Here is a 13,729-nt window from a genome sequence, read left to right as displayed (position 1 = left end):
GTCATCTTAATACTATTTGTCACGTGTTTACAGATGTGGGTGTCTCCACTGATTTAGGTCTTCTTTAGCATTTTTTTTCAGCAGTGTTACGTAGTTTTTGAGTGTACAAGTCTTTGGTCCTCCTTGGTTGTTTTTTGGTAGGTATTTTTTTGGATGCAATTGTAAATGAAATTGTTTCCTTAGTTTCTGTTTTAGATTGCTCATTGCTGGTGTATAGAAGCACATCTGATTTGTTGGTGTTGATTCTTTTCCCTGTAACTTTGCTGAGTTAGTTTATTAGCTCTAGTGTTAATTTCTTTTGGTGTTTTCTCTTTTGGTGGATCATTGGAATTTTCTATCTATAGGATCACGTCATCTGTGAATAGAGGTGGTTTTACTTCTTTCTTTTTAAAGCTTTTTGTTTTTTTGACTAATTGCTCTGGCTGGAACTTACGGTGTTAAGTGGCACTGACGACAATGGGCATTCTTGTCTCAGTTTGGATCTTCGGGGGAAAAGTTTTTACTCTTTCACTATTGGCTCTGGGTTTTTGCTAACTACCGTTTACTATGTTGAAGTTTCCTGAGAGGCTTTTCTCATGAAAGGGTATTGGATTTTGTCAAATGCTTTTCCTGCATCAGTTGAGAAGACCATGTACTGTCCCTCTCTGCCCCCCGCATTCTGTTGATGTGATGTACGGCAGTGATTGATTTTCTTAAGCAATGCCATTTGGTCATGGCATATAATCCTCTTATCATGCTGTTATTTTGCTAGTATTTTGTTGAGGATTTTTGCTTACAGATGCAAAGATTTTAAGGGATATTGGTGTCTTTGGCTTTGTTATCAGTGTTAAAATTGGCCTCATGAGCTAGGAAGTTTTCCCTTTTCTAATTTTTTGGAAGAGTTTGGGAAGGATTGGTGTTAATTCTTTTAAAATTCTTGGTAGAATTCAACAGCAAAGCCATCTTGTCCAGTATTTTTCTTTGTTGGGAGGTTTTTGATTACTGATGCAGTCTCTTTACTTGTTGTAGATCTTTTACAACTTTGTTTCTTCCTGAGTCACTTTTGGTAGTTCGTGTGTTTCTAGGATTTTGTCATTTCAATGATGTGATCTAATTTTTTGGCATACTGTTGCTCATAGCACTCTTGTAATCCTTTTTATTTCCATAAGGTCAGTAGTAATGTCTCCGCTTTACTTTGATTTTAGTTATTTGCATCTTCTTTGTCAGTCAAGTTAAAGTCTTATTAATTTCATTGATTACTATAGGAGTTTAAAGGTCTATTTGCTGATATGTCAGTTCCATTTTACTCAGTGGCTTTGAAACTGCATCCCTGAGGATGATGGCATCTTTGTACTGTGTAGATACAAGGCAGAGAGGTCAAGGGGGAAGTGGACCCAGGGAACAGGTGGTTGTTGTGCTGCTGAGCAGGGGACCTTCTCAGCAGATGGAGGCAAACAGCTGCCTCAGGATTCGAGAGGCTGTCCTTCCCAGGAGCCTGTTCACTTCTAAAAGGGATGTCAATCATAAGGGTGCTTGGGGGTGACAAATGCATGTGATAAAATTGAAGATAAAAGCTGCAAATCCATTCATCTGGAAATTAAAATCCTCCCCCTCTATTTTTTTTGACGAGTTAATCGGGAAATCAACATTTCTAGAATTCAGAGAAGGTTCACAGCGTCCAGCAGAGGCTGCAAGTGCAGCTGGGGGTCTTTAGCCGCATTTCCTAGAGATGAGGAGGAGGAATAGAAAGAAATGGCAGTTTTCAGTCCAAGACGGCAAAGAGTGAATGCCTGGACTGTGGAGGAAGGAGCTAGTGAACAGGAGAGCTGACGGGAAAACCCAGTGTTGGGGCTTTGAGACTGACAAGGAGATAAGAAGGGAAAGCCCAAAGTAAGCATCAGGAATGGAGAAGGGCCATCACCCCAGAGAGGGGGAGAGTTATGGAAGTTACAGGGACATGTGAACAGCGTGGGTAATTGCAAAAGAAACTGAGTGGAACAGTTATGAGTAAGAACTGCTCAGGTTCCCCAGGCCCCACTCGGGCCAATTTTAGTCATCTGTAACATTCTTGGATTCACCACTGCGTCCATCCTCCTGCAGAGCCCCTGGGCCTGAGGTGTGCGGACCGTGTGCAGCCAGCCCCCAGTGGCCTGGGACTGCAGAGCATAGACCGTCCCAGTGCAGATGGAGGAGACCCAGGGGGAGAGGGGGACACACCAGGAACTTGATGCCCCAGCGGGTCTCTGACCTGAGGACCCTCTCAGCAAGTGAGCAGATGCCTACGCCCCACGGTTGGACGAAGGCTTGTGCACACCCTGCCTCACATGTGGCGTGGGCTGCTGTCCCTGGCCCCTCCCTTGAACCTTGGCGCTTTCCCCCCGCCCCTTGGGTTTTGGAGGGTGAGGGCAGCATCTCTGGCACGTTGACCTAAGCCTGACGCCCTCGGTTTCTGCCACGTCTGTTTCTTACCAGCGGGGAGGAAAGAATGCACTCAGTCCACCTGGACACAGTTGTCCGGGGCCTCCTCAGACCTGGGTGGCTGGGGAGGAAGGGTGGGCTCACATCCCGTGTCCCCGAGCCCCCATCTCCTGAAGTTTCTCTTGTGTTGACCAAGAAACAGCAGATTCCGAGAGAGGGCAGTGTCGGGCAGAGCAGATGCAGAGTTTGGGCCTTTCTCCTTCGTGAGGTGGACGGTTTATCCAGGCCACGCCAAGCCCCCACCAGCCTGGTGTGTGACCGCGAGTGGCTTGGGCCCTGGAGGGGGTGTGGGCTGTGTGGGTGCTGGCACGGGGGCTGCCACAGCAAAGGCCCTGTGGCCTGGTAGGCTGGTGGGGTGACGTGCTGACCCCAGGCTTGTGCTCAGTGAGGTGGGGTAGCCATGGGAGGACTGCGAGTGGAGGAGGGGTGCAGCCTCAGGAGGCTGTGGGCCTCCGGCTAGGCTCTGCTGACTCATGGAGGCTGGGGGGCCCTTAGCCTCTGGAAGGGTGGAGGCTGGGGGAGGAGATCTAATGGGGTCCCTTTTGCCAGAGGCTCCAGTGCCTGGACCTGGAGTCCCCTGCAATGGCCCCCAAGGTGAGCAGATGTTTGTCTTGTCCCAGGACGGGTATGCAACCAAGGCCTAAGCATTGTGTGTCTCTTAGGGGTTCCTGGGAGACGGGGGGGGGGGGGGGGGGGGGGGGTGGACTGTCCGGTGACTGGGGCGGGGGCCTGTGCCACCCCGGTGCTTGGCTGGTGGTTCAGCAGGGAGACTGCCCCTCAGGTGGGACTTCAGTTTGCTCACAGCTCGCATTAGGCAGTAAAGAATTGGGGCCACATCCCACTTCAAATGGCAGAGGGCCCCAGAAGGATCGCCCCGCAAAGAATCATCTAGTCAGAACTGCTGCTGTGGGCACTCCCAGGGCCCAGGCCTGCAGGTCAGGGAGGGTGGGGCAGGGGGGAGGACGTGGTCACAGAGGAGGTGGCCCGCCCAAGGAACAACAAAGGGGTTCTGTCAGTGCCTCTGGATGCTAGACCTGGGGAGGCACGGAGGTTCTGAGCAGGACCGGGAGCCGTGGCTTCTCCCTTTCCCAGGCCTCTCCTGGACGTGGGGGGACGGATGTGGGGGGCTAAGAGCACAGGCAGGGAGTGGCAGCTTCCTTGTGGCCACACCAAGCGTGTGATGGGGTTCAGCTGCCCGGGTGTAGGGGCCATGACTGGGGACCAGCCCTCCCCTGTGCTTTGGAGGCGGGTGGACACCATGGGGTCATGCGCTTCATGGGGCTCTCTGTGATGAACTCAGGATGGAAGGAGGGGACATGCCGGCCCAGGGACCCCCCCTCTCAGCCTGCTTTCCAGGAGGTCTGGGTGCAGGGCAACGGTGCCCAGGCACACGACACTTCACTCCAGTGGCCGGGCCTTCCTGCTTTATTCCTCTGTGCACAGACCTGGGGCCGCTTCTACTCCAGTTCCGGGTACGGCCACTCCCGTGACCGAAAGTAGTCCTCTAGGTCGCGGAGGCTGAGTGGGGGGAAGTAGGGGCCGATTCTCTTGCGGACCCACCACTTGCCTGCAGCAGCGTGCTGGCCCCCAGGGCGGCTGAACTTGTACCTGTAGTGCTCGCCCCGGACCCACCTGCAAGGGGAGACCCCACGTTAGGCGGCCTGTCCCTCTGCCTGCCGGGCTGCCACTCCTTGGAGGGACAGAGCACCAGGCCCTGCATTGGGGATGTCTGGGAGAGGGCCAAACATGCAGCTTTGGATTCCGTTGGCGTTGAGGGGCTCGCTTTGCCTTCTGGAGGCCCCCACCCCTTGAGCAGGCCAGCATTGCGTGACAAAGGGGCTGGCCCAGAGCCTGGGGACCTTTACACCCAGACACGTTTTCTGGGGTCCCGAGCATGGCCGGGGGTCCATCTGTAGGAGGATCCCTGAGAGGCTGGTCCCGTTCAGGAGGGGAGTCCTACCTGGGGGGCGCCCTGTCCTCGAAAGGGTTGAGGGCCAGTAGGGACACAGCCATGGCGTCATTGGCCAGGAGCCTGCCTGCCAGGTGGATGATCCACTCGTTGTGCTCGTAGGTCTAGGGGTGAGAAAGGGAGGGGGTGCTGGCTACAGACACAGAGCCAGGGATGCAGGGAACCCTCGGCTCCCCGCCTGGCCACCCTCCCGTGTGGTGGGGGGTTAGCCTCTCCTGCCTGGTGGGCCCACCCTCCCTCCCTTCTCTGGCTCATTGGGCAGGTGTGTGTAGACGGCTCCTCTGTGGGGTGGGCTGGTGCAGCGCGGTCCTGTTCTTGGGGAGCAGGAGCTGGGCTCTCAGTGGTGGCGCCTGCCAGCCCTGGGGTCTCACATGAGTGACGGTCTTCACAGGCAGATGGGACAGGGGCAGCCCTACCAGGCCTGTCTTGTCATCGCTGGTGGGGACACCCTGGCCCTCTGCACCGATAGACCCTTGTGCGAGGGTGTCCAGGCAACGTGGAGACCCCCACCTGGGCTGTCCAGACGCAAAGCCTGTGTGCACAGAGAACACCAAGGGAAAGACCCGGGAGGAAGACGTGGCCCAGGGGGGCTGGGATTGTGTCCTGGGTGCTACATGCTGTGTGCCCAGCCCGCTGCCCTGCGGTGCGGTGCTGGAGGGGTGAAGATGTCCCTGTCCCATGTCAGCGAGGCCCGGCGGGGGTGTCACATGGGGGTGTCACATGAGGGAGTGACCTCACCCCCACCAGCCGCTTGGGTCATCCCCACCAAGGTGGCCGCAGCCTCGGGAACACACCCAGGAGGGGAAGGGAGGGGAGGCCCTTACCTGGAAGGCGGCGAACCACATGAGCCAGTCCAGGCGGTGGTGGTAGGGGGAGATGAGGCATGGCCGCCGCCCTGGGTCACCTGGCTTGCACTTGAACTCATAGTCCTCCCACACGGCATCCGGTGTGCTGGCATTGGGGCTGGCTGTGCCCTGCAGGATGACTTCCGTGCGCTCCCTGGTGATGCTGCGGGGAGACCGAGGCAGGGGCTCTGGGCGCACGAAGGCAGCTGCTATGCTTCTGCACCCTGGTTTCTTTCCGGAGCCGACCAGGGTGAGGGGCTGCCCCCTGGAGGGTCGGGGGGGGGCTCCCTCAGGGCCCTGGGTCCCATGTGTGCACACAGTGGATGGGGCGAGGAGCGGCTGCACCCATACCTCCCAAAGGCGCCGTATGTGTTGACGATCCTGAGAGGGTTGAAGGAGGTGTTCATGATCTGCGTGGGACTCAGCAGGTTGATGACCACGGGGACACTGAGCCAGGCCACCAGGATGCCCAGCGCCATGTGCACTGCCCGCCGCACCATGCAGCCTGGTGGGGGGCAGAGAGGGGGATGGTGGGGTGAGCTCTGCTCTTGGGCCTGGACCCTCGCCAGCCCCTTACTCCCAAGCCGGGTCTCTCTGTGAGGCTGATGTGGAAACTGTCTAGTGGGCTGGCTGTCCACTCACCATATCGCGGGGGGGGCCGGGCCCCTCGGGCAGCCTCCTCCTGCAGCTTCAGGACTCGGTCCTTAAGGCCACCGGGCCCGGAGGGAAACAAGAACCCCAAAGTGGCATCATCAAAGCAGGCCACGCTGGGCACCATGGTCAGCCAGTTCAGGAAGCTCAGGTTCCCGCTGATGATGAGGACCACCTGGAGGGGACGGGGCAGTGCCTGAGCCTGGGGAGTCGCCGAGGACCACACCCGCGGCAGACTCTGCAGGGCGCGGTGGCTGCGCTGCTGGTGTGGGGGGCAGTAACGCCTGCAGGGCCAGCCTTTTGAGAAGCAGACACGGTGCTCATGCCGATTCTTGAGGTGCCTGAGGGCCGGGCCCCTGTCTCCCCACAGGCTGCATGCCCGTCTCTCTGACCACCGGGCCCACGCGTGTCCATGCCTCAGCTGATCTCCGGGGAGGGTTCTAGCTAGAGCCCTGAGCAGGACCCAGCCTGCAGACACCCCGGTTCCAGCCTCGGAGGCTGCCCGATTCCTACCCACAGAACTGGGAGCTGGCCACTTTGTGCAGTTTGATGCTGTAGTCTGTGTTCGGGGCAAGTGCTCTGGTGACTGTCAGTGGGTACGGGTCTGGAGCAGCCCCCGGGGACCTGTGCCTGAGTCATGTGGGAGGTGGACGAGGCTCTTGCTGCTCACCTGGAAGTTAGGGGTGAGGGGGCACCTGTCTGGCTGCCCTGACCTGCACATCTAGCAGCCCACCAGACACGTCCACAGTGACCACACATGAGGCCGGCCTGGGCGTCTGCTGGGTTAGGTGTGGCTTCACGGAGTCCGACCTCCTGCACTCTCTAGGCTCCATAAGACGGAGCTGGCCGCTGTCCCTCCTCAGAGGCCTTGAGCAGCCCCGGCTGGCTCTGCCAGTGTCTGGGTTGACAGGAGGTCTAGGAAGTCCAAATGGGCCTGCCCTGTGTCCCAGTCCCACTGGGCTCATCTACAGACTTGGTACTAACTGCATGGTGGCAGTTTTCCCATAAGGCTCACCCTAAAAACGACTTAGCATCTTGGTCTTAAGAGTGACGGGCAGAGAGTCTCTGGGTGGACGGAGTGCTGACACCCTGGGGGTTCCCCACACCCCCAGCCTGTTTCCCAGCGAGCTGCTGGCCGTTGAAGGGCTGCAGCCTGGAGCCGCCTCTCAGGGGGGACTTCTGGAAAGTTCCTTCTAGCAGCTGCACATTGTGTACATTGTTTTAGTGACTTAGAAATAACATCTTTGGCCCGCTTATGACCTTGTCATTGGGCACCAGAGGGTGAGGAGGGGAGGCTGCTGTGCCCATGCCCTGCCCACAGGCAGCAGGCTCTCTGAATCCAGCCAGCCCTCAGAGACTGCGGGCAGCACGGCTCGCAGCCCAAATGTGCCCGATGGGGGGCCTCCTGTGCAGGAGGTCTCTGAGCAGGCCCTGATGCCCTGGGGTGCGGCTCCCCAGGTGTGAACAGACTCCCCTGGAGCAGCATGGACTCAGGAACCCGTCAGGAACAGGCAGTGAGGAAGCAGCCCGGACCACGCATTCCTGGCAGATCCTCATTCTTACTTTTTAAGTCAAGTTCATTGAAACACACAATAAAACGCACTCATCTTAAGCATATAGCTCAAAGGCTTTTGACAGATGTCGACTCTCATGTAAATCGTGTAAAATCCAGAAGGTTCCACCACAGTCCCCAACCCCCACCCTACGACCTGTGAACTGACCTCTGTCGCCTATCACTCTGCCTGTTCCTGAACTTGGTGGGCACCAAGCCCTGGTGTCCGCGGTGTCCCGGCTTGGGTCCGAGACCCGCCCAGTGGCGCGTGTGTGTGGAGCTGGGGCGCGCTGCCCTGTGCCTGGATGGAGCTCACGGGCTCACCTGGTGCGCCTGCGGGATGGGACGGGGCCTGTTGGAGGTGCCGAAGCCACCGTTCTTCTAAGGCAGCTGCTTTCATGACACGGTGGCATCTTTAGAAGGGGAGGGCTTAATTCATGGACTTACAAGTTCCCAATTTCTGAAAGCTTCACAACTTGCTGTGTGTCCTGAGAAAGGTTGGGACGTTGATGTCGCAGGTCCGGCAGTGATGTTTAGCTGTGAGTTAGCTTCTTGCGTGTGGTGGGAGGCTGAGGGCTCTTCCTCACCAGGACTCGGTTCTGGGGCAGCCGGCCCTCTGCTTGTGCCAGGAAGGGAGAAGGGGCCCCAGGATGGGGCAGGGGTGGAGGCCATTAAGGTGTTCACGAGCTGCCGCACGGCCCCAGGGAGAAGCGAAGATGGGCATGGGACCCGGTGAGCTGGGCAGCGGCCAGACAGACCTGCTTCCGGAGGGACTTTGAGAAAAAGATGAAACTAGAACACTGCAAAATCACCCCAGAGGTGAAAGGAGAAAAGCCAGAGTTTGTCCACACACATGACCAGACGGTCGTATTTCTGCAACAAGTACGAACTTCACAAGCCCACGGCTGTCCACCAAGCAGAGCAGGCTATCTCCTTGCGCAGGTGACTGGACTGGTGTGGCGACGTGGCCTCGCCGTGGGATGGCCCAGCGTGGGGTGTTGAGGTCAGACCTCCCAGTTGTCTGGGGTCCCACTCGTCGTCCCTGGACGGACCGTAGGTGCCAGGGGCCAGTCTGCCTCAGCTCTTCTCTGCAGCAGGCGAGACAGCTGATGCCCAGCCCTGTAACTCCTGAATTTTCATTACAGCCGGGTCCTGATCCTGGCGATCGGGGAGGAATGTGAGGTCACAGATGCCAACCTAATGAGGGTCTGGCAGGAGGAACTGTGCTTTCGATGGGTCGTCAGTTTTATGGATTACGACGGCTTTTTACGAGGTGTGACATGAGATATGTGGATTCATGGCTCTCCCAGGATTAATTTGGAAAACCAGTGTTCTTGGTTCTGAGCCCCCAAATAATGATTTCTCATTCTTCACTGTCTGCAACGTTAACAGCCCCTGGGCCGCAGTCTCTCCCACAGCTGTGGTCCCAGCTGGCGGGCTGCTCTGGGCACGCCAGGCTCCTCCCCGGAGTCTGCTGCACGCCGCATCCCTGTGCCTCCTCCCCCCCGGGGCGGGGGCTGACCTCCCAACTTGTCTCCCCAGGCTGGCGGGACCCTGACACTCCGCTCAGCTCCCCAGTCTCTCCCAGCGGTGTCAGCAATATCCCTGAAGCTCAGCTATGGCTCCTCCTCTCGGGAGTCTTGGCCATCTGGCAGCTCTGTGCACCTTCTCATGAAAATTCTCATGTTCTGCTTGGTGTCGATTCGTGGTCTGTTCTATCTGGACCCCTTTCAAGATGCTGAGGGACTGGCGGTCTTGGTTCAGCTCTCTGGGGCTTGGGGGGGGGCACAAGCTCCCTCCACTGCTCTGTACGACCCGACTGCAACAGAGACGGGGACCCTGCCGCCTTCCCCACAGCCCTTAGTGGGGTGCGTTCCCGAACTCCGTTCTCTTGTGCTGGGTGGGGCACCAGGCACGTGGGGAACCCTCATACCTGCCCCTCAGAGCCCTCTCGCACTGCTGACCACCAACACCCGCCTCTAGCCCTGCACCCCCACTCTGAGCCTCGTACCTCCCGGAGACACGGCCACCGTTACCAGTGAAAAACCCAGCAGCGGCGTGGCCGTGGGCCAACCTCTGCAGGTGCAATGAACCCAGCCTGCGCACATACAGAGACATAGTCTTGCCCCTGGCCCCTCACGGCCTGAGACCCCACAGAAACTCAGGCCCAAAACCGCTAATCTGAAAGGGCGCCCCTGTGTCAGGGAGCACAGCCATAAGTATCAGGTGAAAAGCAGACGGGAATCGCTGAAATGGGAATTGGTGCTTCAGAAGATGGGTTTGAGAAACCCTTGAGGGAGGACAGACTGAGCAGCGCCAAGGGCTTCCTGGTAGACCTTACAGAAGCTCCCCAAGGGGGTCCAGGACACCCCAGTGGAGCAACGTGCAGGCTCTGGCGGTCTCTCATGTCCCAGGATGAATTAGAAGTTAAGATGGTGTGAGCGTTTTGACTGAAAGATGGAAAACGCGGGGAAAGCGGTCCGTGGAGTGCCACGCCTCCAGTCTGAGAGTGGAAGGCACGGCACGTGAGGCATTTTTGTCATGTTCTGGGGCTGCTCAGATGTGGGGTCGCCCACTCACCTCTTCGGGAACAAAGTGAGGCTGCGGGAGCAGGGTGGTCACATGGTTTCTGCACAGCAGCTACCATATGGAGGAGGAGGGCCCAGCCACAAGGTCTGGCTCCTCCGTGAGAACTGGGCAGAACCACATGGCCCAGTGTCCACCCACGCACTGGGCCTCCTCAAGTTCCATCTGCAAACACCCAACAGTGAGGATAGGGTGAAAGGAGAGCCCCAGAGACCCTGTCCAAGGTGTCCTTTTCATTTCCTCCAGCATCTCCATCCTGTCTGCTTCCCTGGAATAATCTGATCACACATTCAAGCACATCCTTCCTTCCACTTCCACCAAGTAGAGCCCAGCAGGGATGAACTTGGGAGTTTCTCGACTCACGCAGAGCCCTCGGTAGCTGGAGTGCCACCACTGACCGTGCCCCTTCATCCCCGAAAAGTGCGGCCAGCCTCTGTTGCCCAAGGCCATGACTGTCCTGCCTCATCATCAGGGGCCCCAGGAACACTCCGACTTTGCATCCAGGGCAACTGGCTTCTCAAGGCTAAAGGGCCTGGAGGTAGCAGTGTTGTAGCTGGAGGGGGGACAGAGCAAGCAAAGCTTGACCCTGGGTGGCCACACAGACCCACGCCAGGCTCTGCTGTCCCTGGAGGCGTTTAGTGGACCTCGGCCCAGGGAAGGAACCCTTGGAGGGCAGAGCTTGATGCTGGGGAGGTTGAGGTGGCTGGCTGGCGCTGTGCCAGGAAGGAAGCGCACAGACCAGTAGTTGCAGGGATGGCCTGGGTGCCCTCGAGTCTGCCAGCCACGGAGTCATAGGCACGTGGAAGCTCCTACAGGATGTGGGTGGACACCGAGGGGAAAGCCAGGCACACAGCATAGACCCCGCGAGGCCCAGGCCTGAGGGTTGGGTCAGACCCGCCCGGCGTGATGAGACGGACTCGTGAGTAGGTGAGCTGCTTTGCAGGGGAGAATTCAGCACTGAGAAGGACACAGCGTCCACACCCTCACCAACAGCCCACGGCGGCCAGCGGCCCGTCAGGATCTGCAGACATGTGAGCCACAGCTGGGACAGAGAAAGGCTCACGAGAACAGAGCAGAGGCGGGAGAAAATCTGAAACTAGTAGATAAGAATGTCAAAACAGCTACTATGAATAAAGTAAAGGATTTACAAGAAGACATCATCACAAACAAGAGAAATATGAAAACTGTGATAAAGAACCACTCGCACATTGAGCTGAAAAGGGCACGTAAGAACTGGAGTGACGACCGCATGTGGGGACAGGAGAGTCCACGGAGGCGCAGGCACTTTCTGAACCGAAGCACAGAATGAAGCGGGACACGGCGCTTGACAGACACACTGTGCACCATGTCCCAGCAAGGGAGGGTGGCAGAAAAAACACCGAGAAATGTCCAAAAATTCTAATTTGATGAAAATGATAAACACACAGATCAGAGAAGCCTATGAAACCACACGTGACCCAGGCACATGTGACCAGATCGCTGAACACCAGTGAGAAGGAAGAATCTTCTGGGCGGGTGGAGGGGCAGAGTCACATGGCGAGCAAGGGTGAGCGCGGCGGGGGGACCCCTGCACAGAGCGAGGGCATAGCTTTGCCGAAAGAACACCGCCGGGCTCCAATACTATGGGGGCAAAAACACCCTGAGAGGCGCTGGTTGAGGTAAAGACACCTGCTGGCAGCCTCTCCAAATGCTGCACAGTCCCCGGGGAGGCCCTGGTCTGTACGCAGGGACACCGAGTCAGGAATGCCAAATCTGCGCGTGAGTAACTTTTGAACATCTTTTCGGTTTCCTTAAAGGATCACTGTGTAAGGGACAACCCCATACCATGGTGTGGGTGCAAGGCACAAATCCCCGTTCTCTTCCACTTACAACAAAAGCATACCAGGAAAAAACGCCATCAGGAGCCTCCACTGGCCACTCCCTCAGCTGCACCCTGGCTCCCAGTGGCTTCGGTGTGGGACCTTAACCTGAGCCTTCCTGGAGGAGCAGACGGCCCAGGCCACCCTCAGTGGGCCACCAGTCATAGTGGACTGGGGTTTGGCGGCCACGCCTGGGCAGATCCCCCCCGTTTTGTTGCAGAGTCTGCTCTGGGGCTCCATGATTCCCTAAGAGGGGGGCTTCTCCAGCCTTTGAAGAAAACAGCTGGCTGCCCCCGTTCCCCCTTGACTGCAATCACCAGACAGAGGGGCCCCAACCCCGAAGCCTTGCCAGATGCTGCAGGAGACACAGGCCTTCTTCCTGAGGGAGGCTCTGTCCTCCTGGATGTGGCAGGAAGAGGCCTGGGGTAGGCCAAGGCCCCTGATGCCTGGTCCACAAGTCCGTTACCCGGAATGTTCTGGCACAACAGGACTCTTGAGGTCTGACAGTTTTATGTGGGTGAGGGCATAGGAGCATGTGGTGAAAGGCTGCCCACAGGCCCTAGATGCCTCTCGCCTGCCCAGCTCTCCCTTGGTGGGTTTGAGGGGGACCCTGGCACAAACCTATTTCCTGCCCCCCACTTTGTCACATTCACATGGCGGGGCCTTGACCCAGGGAACTAGGGTTCCACAGAGCACAGTTTGAGGGATGGAGCCCTGGGGGTGCAGAGCCCTCATCAGGCACACACTGGCTGTGTACCTCCCCATCCATCTGGATGGTTGTTTTTAATAAGAAAAATGGAATTTGGTGTTGAGTGCATGGCCCCCCATGTGCTGAGGGATCCTGTCTTTCTTGTTCTTTCCTGGCATGGCTGCAGCCTCTGCCAAAGAGGACCAGACCCATGGTCTGTCTGTTCACACCGGCCCTGGAGCCTAAAATGCGCCTGCGGGTGGGCGCGGAGCAGGCTGCCGGAGACCAGGGCTAGTGGTAAGCAGGCAGGAAGCAGAGCTGTGAGGGTGGAATCCTGGGCCCAGGAGATGCTGAGCAGATGTCCTGGGTGATGCAACACCCCCCGCAAAGGAAGGGGATGGGTTTCTGGAACTCTTGAGCTGGGTTCTCAGTGCCCGTGCTCTCAGAGAGCACACACGTGCTCATGGGCAACTTTCTGTGGCCAGGAGCCCCGGGCATTTATCCCAGGACTCCCAACTCTGGGCATGTGGCTCAGGGACTGGGGAAGGCAGCTCTCTCTGCCTGTCGCCATGGTGATAGCCCTCACTGTGACCTGTTCCGGACTCTGGCCAAAGTCACAGAGGGTGGAAGGAGCAGGACATGGCAGGAGGTGGAGGTGAGTCTGGTCTGGGATATAAGACCAGTCTCTGCACTGACCGGGAGCCACTTGCCTAGTGAGCACTTGCTCCCATGCTAGGATGGGCGTCCGGTCCCACTGCTTGCAGAAGCTGACCACTGCCCCCTGCCAGGGTCTCCCCCTTAGCCTCAAGGCTTGACGTCAGAAGGCAGGGGCATCTCGGACCGGGCAGTTCAGCTCACCTATCAGTTCTCACGTGCACCTCTCCAAGTAGACAACAGACCCGTGGCCTTGCAGAACCCTCCGGAACAGCTGTGTAAACGGAGTGTAGGAGGAGAGGAGCATGTTCACATCCTCAACCCTCTCCCGAAGGAATGAACGGAAACAAACAGATCCAGAAATGTCCCTCGGGGTGTTGGGTGCAGAGACAGAAATGTAGCCCCTGTCAGGACAACGCATAAACCCCCCCACACTGCACTGTTCCCCACAGTGACCGGCCCCCCCCC

General features: G+C 57.7%; 1 protein-coding gene across 2 annotated transcripts in view; it reads right to left on the bottom strand.

Moving 5' to 3' along the window:
* Nucleotides 1-3,866: 3,866 nt before the first annotated feature.
* The window catches only part of LMF1 (lipase maturation factor 1), a 91,420-nt gene continuing 81,557 nt past the window's right edge, over nucleotides 3,867-13,729 (bottom strand). For both annotated transcript variants that reach the window (XM_073899754.1, XM_073899753.1), the window contains 5 exons: nucleotides 5,914-6,097; nucleotides 5,623-5,776; nucleotides 5,251-5,434; nucleotides 4,418-4,530; nucleotides 3,867-4,089 (listed from right to left, as the gene is read on the bottom strand). In XM_073899754.1, coding sequence (XP_073755855.1) covers nucleotides 3,915-4,089; nucleotides 4,418-4,530; nucleotides 5,251-5,434; nucleotides 5,623-5,776; nucleotides 5,914-6,097 — 810 coding nt within the window. In that variant the 3' untranslated portion in view covers nucleotides 3,867-3,914. The remainder of the gene's footprint in view (nucleotides 4,090-4,417; nucleotides 4,531-5,250; nucleotides 5,435-5,622; nucleotides 5,777-5,913; nucleotides 6,098-13,729) is intronic.

The sequence above is a fragment of the Callorhinus ursinus genome, unplaced genomic scaffold, assembly GCF_003265705.2.
Source record: "Callorhinus ursinus isolate GAN/ISIS: 27379988/994484 unplaced genomic scaffold, GSC_fseal_2.0 scaffold13, whole genome shotgun sequence".
NCBI lineage: Eukaryota > Metazoa > Chordata > Mammalia > Carnivora > Otariidae > Callorhinus > Callorhinus ursinus.
The sequence above is the reverse complement of the archived record's forward strand: the minus strand, read 5'-3'. Positions and strand labels throughout refer to the sequence as shown.